The following is a 16,054-nucleotide window of genomic DNA, read 5'->3' as shown; positions in this document are numbered from 1 at the left end:
CAGTGTTATATCAGCAGATATAACACTGTCTCCTTTAATTATAAGAATAAGAGGAAGCAAGTTTGAAATAGACCATGGGGAAAAGAGAGCGAGAGAGAAAATGGAAGCTAGAGTGTATGTGGGTTTTCTCCTCCACTTCCAAAGTCAACATGTCAACATTATGAGCTGCCATGGTAACCCTGTCATCTGCTCGTACTTGTGGTAACAGCACTGTCTCTCTTTTCCCCAAGGTGACTGAAACAATACTATATGCATTTTATTACTTCCGCAGCACTTTGCAGGATGGAGTGAATGTGTAGTTGGCTCCATACTGCAAGTGCAAGATAGTTTGGCTTTAGTTTTTCCAAAGATGCATCGTGTCTGCAGTTGAGGTAAATGCATTCACAAACATGGTGGCTTGGTTTGCACTGCACGCCATCATACGAGTGATCGGTCCAAGTGGAAGTGTAGTGGCTGCAGCCTACTGGTTGTTCCAGACCCGCCCAGCATCTGGCAAACACTCGGCCCTGCAGCAATTGTTCCAGGCACTCCCCAACGCACAGTCAGCCTTACAAACAACAACTGTTTTGGATTCATGGTGGGAAGCCACGTTGGAGCCTATTTATATATTTATCATTTGCACTTCAGGTTGTTGCAATGCTTTGTTTTATAGATGCATTAAAGGAAACTTCTGTGTTGTCTGTACATGAAACTGTCAAGTGAAACATTAGAAGCAGTGCAGAGCGTGAGCCTCTAGTTTTGGCTGCATTGTGTTTCAGTTTAGGAGCCAGCTCTATGTTTCTTATTGGGCAATTTGACCTTGGAACAAATCCTTACATCAGGCAGCAGTCCAACCATGCCTGGTCTATTACAGCCTTTCACTGTGTCCTGTGCCCTTCCTCACTGTGGTCTAACTTTTTATTTTTTCTGATATTAGAGCAAGGTATCCTCCATCAACAGCCTCCTGTGACTCATTACACTCCTCATATGCCCAACAGAGCGTGAGTCAGTAGTTGAATCTCTTCCATCCCTTGTTAAACCGTAGCTCTGCACAGGTCTGCAGGTTTTCAGAGCTCACGGAAATGTGTTTGTTTGATTTACCTGTTTGTTCCTAAGCAATGAAAGATGAGTTTGTGTTGATAACTCTTCTTGGCATCAGTATGTTGTATCAGTGTGGTGTTAGTGTCAGGGTTGACTGAGAACCTGCAGTGAACTAAGTTCAATGTGGTCTGGTGGAAGTTCGTGCATGCCTGTGTGTTGTCTTAGTTAACAGTTAATGCAGCTTCTATACAGTATTTGGGGTTTAACCTCTATCACACAGAGCCAAGGAACAAGTTTTTCTAGCAAGAAGGCAAGCAAGGTTACTGCTGTCATTCCAGGCCGACTATTATTATAGGTTTGTTAGCTTTGCTGGCTTTCCAATTTCAAGCCAGCTTTAAATGTAACAACAAGTCCTCCAAACTAAAGCAAAACAACCCTTTTTTGCGTAATTTTCTGCCTTTATTAGAGTACTGTAGATGCTTGTAGTGACAGGAAATGAGGGGAAAGGGAGAATGAAGGGATAATATGCACCAAATGTCTCTCAAACCGCAACTCTATGGTCAGCATTGTAAATACGGATGCACCGATCTGACTCCCGACACTGATCTTCAGATACAGCAGCATTAATCCAGCGTAACCTTTTCTGATACATGTAGGTACTGTACATATATACATGTAGGTACATATATGTATCAGTACGATCAGAGTTTGTTGTAATCATCATGATGTCAAATGTCATTTCCTCTTAAGGATGGGCCATGTGCTGCATGATGGTCTAAATATGTTAATTGAGATTTTGCGATACTGTTCAAACCGACAGCTGTCCTGCTTGTATGAGACCATTGTGGGCAAAGTTGTTTCCATGAGGCAGGCAGCTTTATGACAATACTGGATTGTTGTAAAATGTGCGCACGTGTGTGATGAAGAGTCGTGATTGATCAGGTATTTAATTAAAACAATTAGTCAAAAATAGACTTTTCTGTTTGATTATATTATCCATAAACACTTTGTCAATTGGTTTCCAGAAAAATGACCATATCACAATATATATTGATGTTACATTAAAAAAAACACACTGTGACATTTCATGCTGTATGTGGCTTTAATAAAGATGAGTTTCATCTCATCGTCACATCAAAGTTCATTTGTTGTCTTGACATAACCTTCTATTCTTGAGATCACAAAATAGTTATATAGATACATACAAACAAGATATATTTCATTATTGATGGGAAACTGCTGATGCCAGGGTTCCTCAAATTATGGTCTAGACTAGAGCTGAAATTATTTATTGATTAATCGATTAGTTGAATGATAGAAATCAGCAGCTATTTTGATAACTGATTAATTTCAAATATAGAAGTCATAAAACAAAACCTTAATTTCAGCTTCACTATTTCAATGATTTTCTGCTTTTTGACTATTTTATATCATTGTATGAATATCTTTATTTATCTTTATTGATCAGACAGAAGAAGTTATTTGACAAGACTTCACCATGGACTTTTAGTGAGTATGAGTGGATTTTTTCATTTTAAAAGCCAAACAATTACTTGATTAATGGAGAAAACTAATCAGCCAATTAAAGGATAATTTAAACAATATTTGCACTTTTTTGCAGCTGTTTGCTTAAGGTTTGCTGTGTGAAGCTGTAAAATACATTACCATGAATACTGGTTCTGCTAATGTAGAACTGCAACATTTCAGCATTGACACAACCTTTATTCAGAGTCCATCATTCCTGGTCTCACAGTGATTGAGTTTACTAAGCGTCTTTGACAGGAGTAGATAAGGTGACAGCAAAGGTGAGCTTGTTTTGCTGAACCTTCCTTTTTCATGTTTATCACACTTTCCTCTTCCTCATCTGTATACTGTACCTGATATTAAATCAACTCATCTATAGGAGATACTTTACCCCCATACACCATGGCAACTGAAATGCTGTCAGTTACCATGGTGTATCAAAGACATAACAGTAAACATTGCTCATTAAAATCTTATAGATTGTGCACTTACAACAGTAGAGCTTTTGTCTGTGATGCAACAAAGAGAAGGTTCAAACAAGTTGGAGCTGGTGTGCGTCTGCATGCTGCAGGCTGATTTGTGGGAGGTCGCTCGATACTTATGATAAGTGTCGTTTCACAGAAATTACGTATTCGTGACAGAAAAAAGTGTCACTCAACACTTTCCTCTCATGTCGCGCACCTGGAGAATTTTGTTGATTAGGAGGTGTTGCTAACGTCAGCATTGAGATTGTGGTTTTCACTGAACTTTCTTATCGCAACACTTTAATTTCTGTCGCGCGACACTTATTGTAAGGGAAGAGCAACCTAACATAAATTAGCCTTGACAGCACTGGGGAAAGAGATTTCACCCAACTGATTCTGTAAAGTTACTTTTACCAGGCGAGGGGTTATTCTCAAAGGCTTTTTAAGGAAAGGATGCATGGATCACATTTTCCCCTCACAATGATGTTTTCAGATGGCACCTGGCCTTCAGCTGCATGTGCTTGCAGACAGTCTAACTCTTTTTGAAACACAGCCTGAAGGTTATGTGTCAGGGTCAAAGGTCACAGAATGCATCAGTCTCTTTTTCCCCACACAGCAAGCTGTCAGTCAATTAAAGATGCCCTGCCCAGCCCTAAAGCCCAGCCCTGTTTGATGTGTTTGCGTTTATTTTATCATTAGTTCACTTTTATTTGACTTTAAAGTTCAAGTGCTTATGAGGCAGTGCAGCAGAATCACACACTAAGCCTTTGTAAAACAAAGCATGGGCAGGTTCTCCCTGATACTGAACCAGGATCCCTCTAACTTACGAGAAACTAAAGCTGACAACATCTTTCAGGTTTAGGCCCCAGCTGTGGAAGCAGAATGCATTAAAACCTTTTTTCCATAGTCTTTCTACACTAAAATACCAAAATACACAAACATTTTAACAGTATCCTTATTAAACCGCAATGCAATGAATTTTACATGAAATTATTGATGTATTTTGTTTTTTAAGATGGATTTATACTTGTGTGTTCGAGGTGGGGGTCCCATAGCTGGAGCAAACATGCACCTCCTCAAAAATAATGTAACTATGAGACCATGTGGAGGCCGCAAGTACTGTGATTGGTCAGCGTGGGCCACTTATGTTTCCTTCTTCAAAGTTCCTATTCTGCTAGAGACTGTTGAGCTTGAAGACTAGTTGCTAGTTAAAGAAAGGCTCAGTAATATTCCTTTATTTCAGGACAACTATATAAATTTATCTACTGTTGCAGTGGTGCCATGACACTCAATGTTGGAAATCCCACCTCAGACATCAGTTCAGGCATCTACAGCAGGACTGTGACACCAGTAACAGCAACATTAATCCAGTGTAAACTTTTCTGGTACATATAGGTACATATATACATGTAGGTATATACATGTATCAGCATGATCAGAGTTTGCTGTAACTATAACTGCCATATGACCATAGTTGAATGAAAGCAACAAGTTCATGCGTGTCTCTCCTGGGAGGTTGAAAGGTATTTCGGGGAAAATAGGAAATCTCTAACTGTAAGAGTAAACAAGATGGAAGATATTTATCACCTCGTAACACCTGCACTGTACTGAATGTCATTCATCAACAGTATCTAACTTTACATTTTACTCGAAGGGCATATTAAAAGTATAAAAGAGTACTCATGGACATGATTGTGATATACAAATCTTAAGTAGCTCATTGTGAGGTTTTGATAGCTCCAGTAGAGCACACAATCAGATGATCAGCCTGTTTTATGAAGCTACTCAAGATTATATCAGGTGAGGCGTGGTCCATTCATTCATTCATCAACAGCGCAGCATACACAAAGAATGTAAACAAGGTTGAAAAACTGTCCAGATCTGCGGCTGTCACTCTAAAAAAAAACAGCGTAACCCTGAGAGCTGAGAAAGATTCAATCACTATATTTTGTACTTTAAACTCCTTCGCATTAATTCTCAAATGAAGTTACTGAATCTGTTTTTATACTAAGCAACTTCTGGTGGGTGTTCATCTCCATGTTAGAATATTTTTCTCAGTCGGGACACCAGTCAGTCATTAAGTGCACAGCCGGACTTCAAAGTCTTGGCGCATTTTAACAGAGACAAACACCACAAAAGAATAATTCATGCCAGTTCAAGTGACTTTCTGCCAGCTGTCCTGGAAAACCAGTCTGCCTCTGCCCCCTTGTGGGGAAACATGGTTTTGCAAAGACTCTCATCTTAATAATTGTGGATGGAGTTACGGCTAAATGCAACTCAACTGCAAACATGAAGTAATCTCACTGTGCTTTCATATGTCCATTCTGTCTTGATAAAATAAAAATGAAATCAATGCCCCTTCCCTACTCTAACTCCCCCCATACTGAAACATACATGCACTGTTTTTGCTAAAGTGAACATCTGGATATGATGCAGTTTGGGACAATAAATGACACCACACCTGAAAACTGTCATCTTTGTACACTTCATACCAACAGCTGAACCCATTAGTGTCATATGACAGTGCTGTCTTCTCTTCACATCACACTGAGTGCAAATTAAGCTCATGTATTGTTTAAATGAGTTGGAATGCTGTTTGGCGTCGCAGCACACTGCTCCCTGCTCAGAGGACTGTTTGGTTCCAGACTGGGTGTGATTCATCCGTAAATGAACTCCTCATAAAAATACTCCTCCCTCACAGAGGAGTCTCCCCATGCCTCACACGTGTTCAAGAATCCTCGATGACACTCTAATTGCTCCGCGTGCGTGGTTTGCCGCTGGGGAGTGAATGTTGTCTGTCAAGTGTCACATCGTCTGTGTCCTCTGAGTGTTTTTTTTTTTGTTTTTTTAACTCGACGCAAAGGCAGAATGGAAAACGTCACTGCAGTTAAGAACAATAAGAGGTGTCAGTGCACCTTAGAACACTTGACATGTCCCACATCAGCCTGCAGCAGGGTTGGGTGTTGAGGTTTCAGTTGTATATTGCTCATGAGGAACATTATGTGTACACTGGGGACAGAAAAGGATCCTATATGTAACTTTTTCAAGTTTCACTTATGTTGCATCTAGGCCTTTAAAGTGTACATGCTCTCATATGCACATAATTTACACATTATTTCACTTTCATCATTGTTTTTATCTTAAATGTGTTATTGGAAAAAAGGGTACATATTAATAAAGATATCTATCAAAGTTGTGGTAAAAAAAAAAAAGTTGAATAACAGGGAGTTTGATGAACACATAATAACAATAGATTCACAATACAGTGAGAGGAGAAACAAAGGCAAATGACATAACATCCTCTCGATCCCCCTCTCCCCTTCTCTGTTCCCCACAATCCCCCCTCCTCTCTCTCTCTCTCTCTCTCTCTCTCTCTCTCTCTCTGTTTCCTGCCTGTTTCCACCAGGAGCTATGACCAGATGAGTGTTTCCACAGAGTGCAGTTTCCGGACTGAATCGGACTGGGACCCTCAGTCTGAGTCCACCTCCATGATCAGCTTCGACATGACTCAGCCAAACAGCCCTACTTCGCCCTCCAAATTCTTCAAGGTTTGTTTTTACTGACATGTTTTCACATTTACTCAACTCAAAACCTAAATGACTACGTCTCATCATTATTCACCTATATGTGAGTAAAGTTAGTAAAGGTTTCATTAATCGGACGTAATACAGCTGAGCTAAGAACATATTCCAACTTGCACACTTGTGACAGTGTTTTTAATATTGCGTTCTCATCTACAAACATTACAGCACATCTTTTTTTAGATCTGCATGTGTTGGTGTGTATGTTTGCTCATGTGATTGTGTGTGTGTGTGTGCATGCTAATATTTGTTTTTATGGTAAATAAAGGATTACTGATTATTTGTCTTGAGGATAATTACATATGTCTTGATAGAGAAATTGATTTTAGAGACATTTAACTTTTAATTGTTCACCTAAACAGTAATATTGTTTTTGTTTTGTTAAATGAATAGAATTCCCATAGATCGACCAGTAATACTTCCTGAGGTCCACTATTACACTTTTATAAAGAAAAGAAATAAAGAATATGAATCGTAACAACAGTAACATATTTCATAAGTAACATATACTGTATATTTTGCTTATTATTGTGCTTTTGGACATTACTCACCTTTCTAGATTCCACTGTTTTAGTGGTGGAATGTAACTAAATACATTTACTCAAGTACTTATTAAGTACAAGTTCAATGTACTTGTACTTAACTTGAGTATTTCCATTTCATGCTAGTTTATACTTCTAATCCACAACATTTCAGAGGTAAATACTGTAATTTTTACTCCACTACATTTAAATGACAGCTAGTTACTTTACAGGTTAACATTTCACATAGAAAACATATGATGAGCTTTACATGTTTGATGCACTGTTAAAGATGAAACATGATATAAAATAACTGCAATTAGCTTCACTTTAACAGAGTAGAATGTTAACTTAATGCATCAGTTCTGATAATCCAATAATATAATAAACTGTATAACAGTATAACACACAGAGGGGATATTGTTCTGTAATATAAGTACTTTTACTTTTGATACTTTAAGTATGTTTTGCTAATACTACTTACTACTACCCACTACTTCAGTGACACTTTGAATGCAGGACTTTCACTTTTAACAGAGTATTTTCATATTGCAGAATTGCTACTTTTACTTTAGTAAAGGATCTGAATACTTCCTGCACAGCGTGGTCTGCTGTCAGATTCCAATTTTAAAAGGCCTGATAAATGAGCACTGTTTTGATGAGTTAAGTTTGTGGACAAGGCGTTTTATTCTACTGTTACTAGCATGTCTGCTCATTAATATGCATGCAAATCATGTGATTAGCAAGAGAGAAAAACGCCACCCTTATTCATAAAGAAATGTTCATTACTGCTGTGTCTTCTATTGTCTGTTGACCTTAGGGTACAAGACCTTTGTCTATCTCATGGATATAAAGCACATTCAGCACTGTAGGGCTGCAACTAACAATTATATTCATTATTGATTAATCTGTTTGGCCCATAAAATATCAGATCACTGTTGATCACTGTTTCACTAGTGATGTCCTCAAATGTCTTGTTTTGCCTGCAACAGTCTACAACCCAAAGATATTCAGTTTACTGTCATAGAGGACTAAAGAAACCAGAAAATATTCACATTTAAGAAGCTGGAACTCAAAATAATGATTATCAAAATAGTTGGTGATTAATTGATTAATCGTTGCAGCCCTACAGCACTGACCTCACAAATATGCAAAAAAGGAGGACAACAACAGTATTTAGTTGAAAGTATGGTGATATAGATTGTGTTTTATGCACATTTTACCCTTAACAGTAAAAAGATACAGTTCCATCACATTCAGAGCACGTCCATGCTTAACCTCCATTTCCAACTGATTCTCCATACAGCTGTGTGACTTCATTACATCACTTTTCAGACAGTTTTCTCTCCTTTCTGCCTGCAGGGGAGGGTGGTGAGTGCTCACTGACACAGACTAACCTGTCTTAGGTGACTGAAATAACATGTCAAAAGCTTGCTTCCCCTTTAAGATGCACTATAAGATGCACTTAATCCTCTGGGATCCAATTGTGTCTGGGCTGTTTTCCATAGACTCAAACCTGTCAAACCTGCTCTCAATGATGATATTGTTCAGTGGGAGCTGTTGAAGAGAAACATTCAAGTACGATTACATGTTGATTAAAAGTTTTCAGGAATTCAAGCATGTTTATTTAGCTTGTTATAAAAAAGAGTAAAGAAGATTTTTACTTACATTAGTTGAAAAAAACCATTTTGTTTGCTCTTTGGCATGCATTCCCTGCACTATTTAACTGTTATTAAGATTAACATCATTGTTCCTGTGTGTGCCTTTATTATTATCTGCTGCAGAGATCAGGGAATGATGCAGAGCTTTGGCTGACAGATAAGGAAGTAGGTCAAAATGCACACAGATATGGTACTATATCTCCACCTACCTGACATTTGTCATTGCTATGAGTAAATACAAGGGCAACGCTTTGTGGAGAGCTTATACTCATAGCTTTGCGTAGAAGGACGACAGGTAGGCATTGAAAACTTGAACACACACACTTAAACACTGAACACACAGGATACTTGATAAATGCTCTTTCTTTACTCACTCTGCTTCAACGCGGTGGATTTGTGAATGAGTCGAAACAACTTGGAGGTACAGTATGAAAACTTTGACTACATACAATATTAAAGCAGAAACAAAACTAGATCCGAGTGAGGCTGTTCAGTTAGGTTTCTGTGCTTCATTCTATTTAGACATGAACTGGAAAACCCAGCCACAGACTGTCTTTACCTGCTGTTTACTCAGTGAAATAATGTGAATGTTTAACAACACTAGAGAGAGCACTGAAACTGGTTTTTATCACAGAAAATTGCCTGTTCAGAAAGTATTCTGGAAATATTCAGGTTTTATTCTCAGAGCAGAGATAAAGACAGATAAGATCAATACAAATTGTATTGGGCCTTTATTTACTTAACGATAGGTTAATGAGTCTTACCTGATACAAAGTGAATTCTTAAAATAAAAGCACATCAGATAAAAGATGTTCTATTTATTCTCCCAGCTTTAGAACGAGGAAGGGTGAGGTTTTATTCAGCAGGCATGTCCACACCCTTTCAATTTCACTGGCTTGTGAATTCCTTTTGCTTGTAGGCCATGTGAACCGTCTTTCACAATATTTTTTTTTTACATTGTATCTGTGATGCAAATGGCCGTGCCCTCAAGTCAGACACCTTGTTCAGAGCAGGGACACTTAACTCTAGACACACACAAGTACTCACAGCCAGTACTGCCTGTCTGCTCATAGGAGAGGACTGACTGTTTCATTTTTTTATGTAGTCCATAAAAGAAGTAGGAGACTGGGTTTACTTTTATGAGCATCAACAAGTTTAAGGATTATTATAAAAGACATCTTTGTCTGCATTAATTAGACACAGCACTCCAAAAGGATTTCAACAGATTAGATTCCAGGAAGTCAAAATGGTATGTAACTGTTGCTTTTTTACACTGTGGTCTATTCTTCTCATCCTGACATGTGCTCTTTATTCTCTGACCACAGTCAGCCAAGTTTTTTTTTCCCTCGTGTCAGGTCCTATTAGATGACTGTTCCCCATTGATGTGTTTGAATGATTAAGATCACGTTAAAAAGTTTAATGTCGGCTCTTAAATGTGGTTTATAAATGACTACACAGGCATTTTGACATCACTGCTGTTGTTTCACACTGTAACCTGCTTAATATTAAACAATAACACCATTCTGAGACATTATTTGTCTGTCTTTGGACTTAAGTCTGTATTTCGCGCCTTTAGTCTTTCACTACTTATCTACAGTCAGTAGCTGTGGTAAGTGACCCTTGAGCTTAGCATCAGAGAAGTTTTATATCTGTCTAGTTATTTATTAGACACCAAGTCCAGCCGGATTATTGTCCTAGTATGTTGGTGTTTGCACCAGGGTGTGTTTATTTTTGAGTTGTGCAGTATTTTAATAGGTTCTTTTTAAAGCAATTGACTTAAAGATAATTAATTTAAGGTAAATTAGGTATATTAGTCAACATATGTTTTATAGTGGTGGAAAGTAACTAAGCACATTTACTCAGCTACTGTACTTAACTGTGAGGTACTGAGATGTGAGTATTTCCATTTTATTCTACTTTATACTTCTACTTCACCACATTTCAAAGGGAAATATTGAACTTTTTACTTCACTACATTTATTCACATACAAAATATATGATAAACCTATATAATATTATGAATGATTACAAACTAAAGGCCCCAGTAGGTCATTGTGGCAGATTCCACCTGCTGAGGTTGGCATTGTGCAAAGCAATGCTGGGATTTATGTGAGGTCATAAAAGCCCATGTGCTGATAAAAGGGATAAAGTTTTAACTTTTTCAGCAACAGAGATGAGACAGATGTCAATCAAGCCCAGTGTGTTCACCCCCCACACAGTCCTGAGAAAACGTTTAATCAGTCAAAATAAATACCTGGGGGTGTTAACTTCACCCGACAAGCTATTAGAATGTTGCTTATATTTGGACTCATGAGTAATCCTCTAAAGTAATATATTTAACAGTCTCACAGGGCCCATTCTGCATGATTAATACTTTTGATACTTTATTTTTCACTGGTAATACTTATGTACTTTTACTCAAATAGGATTTTGAATGGAGGACTTTAATAGAGTTTTTTTTTTTTTTTACATAATTGTATTCCTACTTTAAATGAAATATCTGAGTACTTCTTCAACTACTAATGTTTTAGTTTTAATTATCTTTTTTCTTTTTTGTAGCAAAGCCAGAGATAATAAGGTGTGCCAGCTCAGCTGCCCCTCCCACCTCAGTATTAATCTTTCTGTCTGCTTCTTGTCTGTCCTCTTTCAGAATTTAGAGGAGAAGAGGGGAGTGTTTGATCGCCTCAGCAATTTCTTCAACTCCAAGAGAAGAAAGAGCAGTGGCAGGCAGCATTCAGACGCCTCAGTAGATGCAGGTTCTCCGAGTTCACCATCATCCCCCTTGCCTCCACGCTCACCCCAAACTGAACAAGAAGATGAGCTCAAGACTCCCACTCCTTCCCGAAAAGACATCAAGCAAACGGAGCCTCAGTATGCAGCAACAGAACCCCGAACTGGAGCAGAATGTGGCGACACCCTCAGCAAATGCCACAGCACCACGAGTGTGACAGATAGTAACAGCAGTGGCCGAAGCAGTGTGAGGGAAGTGCATGTGTGCAGGGTCAGCACAGCCAGCAGTGAAAGGAATTCTGGGAATGTGACACCCACCGCTGTGGACGTTACAGCAACAACTCATCAGAGCACTGTTTCGAGCTCTGAATTAGGCTTTGCAGAATCAGTGGTGGAGGAAGTAAGCAGGAGGTTGCATGTCTTTTCCAAGACAGCTGAGGCCCCAAAGTCACCTAACTTAACCTCTATAAGCTTAGCAACAAAGAAAGCTTCAATAAAAGTTGGACAGGAGGGTCACAGCACCTCCCTAACAGGAATAACTTTAGGTTCTAAGTCGTCCACCTCACATGTCATCATGACTCAACAGGAGGATGAAAACTCTCTAGATGTAGTGAGGGAAAACGCTGGAGCAAGGAGGAGGGGTCAGATATTCTCTGGGGAAATTGCAAGCACAGCATGGAGCCCTTCACCTGAGAAAGAGCGAGTGCCTGGAGGTAATTCCCCTGTCCAGCTCCACAAAGCCATATGGGTAGAAACACACCTGGGAGAGGAGGAGTACAGGGGGAGGGAGGGGGAGAAAGAGAAGGATTTAATGAAAGAAGGGGAGGAGGGTTTCAGAGCAGACTCAACTCTCGTGCTGGCTATACCTGTCACAGTGATTCCCGAGGACGACTCAGCTGCAGACAGTCCCGCTACCCCCGCAGAGATTTTGCCGTCCAGTGGCAGCTTGCCAGAGTCAGCCATCTCCTTGGCACCGACTACAGGGGAGTTCCAAACAACTTATGAGCAGCCAGAGGAGGCTGACACTGGCAGAGACTCAAAGAAAAGTTCCCTTAAGGAGAAACAGGAGAAACGCAGGTCGAGAGAAATTCGTGTTACGCGCAAGACTGTGAATCTGCCTTCGAAGCACAAGGTTTTTGCCCATAAGGTGTACGTTAGCCCAGAGCCAAGTTTGGACGGGAACGAGCCAGCAGGAGAGGACAGCAGAGAATCAACTTCAAAGACATCAGACAGAGTCCTAACAAAGGAGAAACTGTGAGTATCTGCCTATTTTAATTTTCTGTGGTTATTGCTTAAAAGCCCCTTTGATCCTGAGGGAAACAGAAAGCGGGGGAGCTAAAGAGTGCAAAGCCTGCGTGCAACCCGAGCTCTGAGTTCCCATGCTCTATTGTACTAGAGGAGAACAGTATAAGCTAAACCAGTACTGAGGCACTGAAATATTCATATACACTACATCTAACAATACAAAATGGTCACATTTTATAAAACATGTTATGCCCACAATTCCTGAATAGTAATTACATCACTTCACCATAAACGTAATAGTAATAAAGTCAAAATTATTTCACGTTCAAGTTTCAATTGAAATAAAGGTCACCTCTGCTGTGTTTACCCATGGTGTATATTCACTACTTGAATAAGTTAGTCATTACAGAACCTGATGGGCAACTAGCGACTACTGCCTGCATACTTTTGTTTGCATTTAGGGTAACATGGTTACACTTAGACACATGCCTATAGAAAAAAAGGCATGGCATAAATACAATTACTGCTCTCAGATGACTGAAAAACCAATAGAAGCATGACCACTATATCTGAATTACTGTGCACTCCGGGCTATGTACGGTCATGCCTGAAAAATGCCTGAAGAATGAGGCTGATTTATAGTTAAACTACTCCAGGGTGATTCTTTTACATAGCTGAAGTTTGACCACACAGGGTTTTAGCTCTTTTCTGCCCTTGAGTTTGAAATCTAATGCAAAGTCTCAAGTTTAAGACGCTTAAGTCTTCACAATATGAAAATAGATTTACTTATTTTATTTGCCTGTAAGTACTTTTTCAGTCCAACTGGAGAATTTAATAAATATAGTATTCATTGTTCCACATTTAAAGAGGCACAGAGGATGAATCCGATTTACTTTGATGAACTCTTGACTTTCCCTCTACCACCACCATAAGGTTGACTTTTTAGTTCTTTATTTACATATCTCGACAAATTTTGGATGGATTGCTGTAGAAATTAGTTCACATATTCATGGTCCCCAGAGGATGAATTGTTATAACTTTGATCCACTGACTTTTCATGACGTGCCATCATCTGGACAAAATTTCATTTTCTCCGACACTTTGGTTTATGACCTGCAAAATTCATAATATTCACATCAGCCTCAGCTGTACTTTGTGTTTAGTGCTAGTAAGCAAACATTAGAATTTTCTTTTTGTTAACTTAATTCACTAAACCAACATGGGAAACAACATGGGTAAACCTACTAAACATCAACATGCCAGCATTATCATTGTGAGAGTGATAGCATGCTGATGTCAGCATTTAGCTCAAGTACAGCCTCACAGAGGCACTAGCATGGCTGTAGACTCTTAGTCTTGTCAATAGAAAGCCTGTTATACAAACTGGAGACTTGGAATTCGAAAGTTATTGAGTTGCATAATGGTAAATGAAGGGTCCAGAGTTTTTGCAGCTTGAACAACATTAGAGACTAAACATCAGGATATTTGTGCCTCTGGTGCATTGATTTTGACCAATCTTGTTAAAATCAGTCTAATACTAAATCGCTAGAGTACCCCTTTAAAACTCAAATGTGGTTTTAAAGGCTTTTCTGTTAATGCTCCTCTCTCTCTTTTCTCACAGACTGCCAAGCCTCCAAAACAACAACAATGTGGAACTCAAGGAAGCCAAACATGAGCCACTCACAACAAAAGATGAGACGACACACTCTGACACAAACACTCCTGCACATCTAGTTAAAGAAAAACCAGTCTCAGAGGTCTCTGACTTTGATGATACCTCTGCAACCTCAGACATGCACAGAGTAAAATCACAAGCTGCGGGGTCTGGGGCAAGAGGCCATGGGACTAACCAGGCTACGCCCTCTAAACGAGGGGTTAAAGCAGCAGCAGAGAGTCGGCATACCACAGTAAGTGGAGCAAAGACCCCATCCTCAGCAGCTGTAAGCAAGGCCAAAAATGTGATAACAAAGGCAAAGGACTCCACAGAGGGCATGAAAGTGGGAACATCCAGTGATATGCCACCACAAGGGGAGCACAGCAATGAGAAAACAGCTTCTATGTTACCAACATTAAAAGACCAAAGCACCAGTGGTCCCTCAAGTGCAACGGGTTCAAAGTCTAAAATCCCAAAAAGGTCAACATCAGATGCTGATGTGAAATCACCAGTGACACCAGATAAAACATCAGTGGCTGATACCTCTGGGTCAGTAGCCACTTCCAAGATACAGAAACAGCCTAGAGCCAAAGAAACATTGAAATCTCCGGCCACTACAACCAAAGCTGGCAGGAAACCATGTTTTGAGGAGGCAAAGGGAGGGAAAGCTCTGTCAGGAGACATTTCTCCCACAAAAACAACCCACAAGACAGTAATAAAGCCTATTAAAGAAAAGTCAGATGACATTGACTCTGTGAACCTGGTAAATGGCATGGAGAAAGACCATGAGGAGAGTAGTATTAAAACAGGACACTCAACTGTGAGGGAAAACCTGGATGTCAAAAAACTGCAGCATCTGGATAATAACGCTTCCATGACATCAAAGAGTCGGTTGCCTGTTTCATCTCCGACAAAAAAGAGGAACGATGAGGTATCTCAAACAAGTGGAACCAACCATAGAAAAATTACATCTGCTCAGACAGACTCAGACAGACCCAAGTCAGCCCAGAAGAGTCCAGAGCAGCAAGAAGCAGCTCATGTGGAGAGACCTGCCAGTGAGACACCTCCACCGCTCCCTGAAAGTCCCAAGAAAGGTAAGACAGCAGTCATGATGTGGTATGCTACACAGTAAATCAATCCGTCATAGTAGTTTACACCTTTGTGAACACAAAATTCTTTTTTTTTTTTTTTTAGATAATTTGTTTTTTAATGTTTAAAAGGAATAGTTTGACATTTTAAGAAATACGCTAATACACTTATTCACTTTCTTGTCTAGAGTTAAATGAGAAGATTACCACTCTCACATCTCTATAGTAAAGATAAAGCTGGAGCCAGCAGGTGCTTAGCTAAGCTTAGCAAAGGTAACAAAATCTGTATAACAGCACCTCTACAGCTCACTAATTAACATGTTATATTTAGTTTGTTTAATCCATATCAAAAAACAAAGTGAAAAAGACGCATACTGTGTTATCAGCAGGGGTCATGAGTAGCAGTATTTCCTGGTTGGGAGCAGTGACTTCAGGACGCCTCCAGGAAGTTACCCCCCCCCCCCCCAATTAAAACCACTATGTGTTGAGTTTTCTTTTTTTGGGTTTTGTGCAGATTAACTAATGAAACAAAACATGTTAGTTAGAGAGTTTTAGAGGTGCTGGTA

At 39.4% G+C, this 16,054-nt stretch overlaps 1 protein-coding gene across 2 annotated transcripts in view; it reads left to right on the top strand.

Annotated features, from left to right (window-relative positions):
* Nucleotides 1–16,054, top strand: part of crybg1a (crystallin beta-gamma domain containing 1a) — a 46,417-nt gene that overhangs the window by 13,648 nt on the left and 16,715 nt on the right. The window contains exons 2-4 of one of the 2 annotated variants that reach the window (XM_042388959.1): nucleotides 6,418–6,556; nucleotides 11,422–12,755; nucleotides 14,368–15,494. In XM_042388959.1, the coding sequence (XP_042244893.1) occupies nucleotides 6,418–6,556; nucleotides 11,422–12,755; nucleotides 14,368–15,494 (2,600 nt within the window). Of the gene's footprint in view, nucleotides 1–6,414; nucleotides 6,557–11,421; nucleotides 12,756–14,367; nucleotides 15,495–16,054 lie in introns of both variants that reach the window. The other variant, XM_042388958.1, reaches the window with a different exon arrangement.

This window comes from Thunnus maccoyii, chromosome 16 (assembly GCF_910596095.1).
Source record: "Thunnus maccoyii chromosome 16, fThuMac1.1, whole genome shotgun sequence".
Classification (NCBI taxonomy): Eukaryota; Metazoa; Chordata; class Actinopteri; order Scombriformes; family Scombridae; genus Thunnus; species Thunnus maccoyii.
Note: the sequence above shows the minus strand (reverse complement) of the source record. Positions and strands in the feature narration are given on the sequence as shown.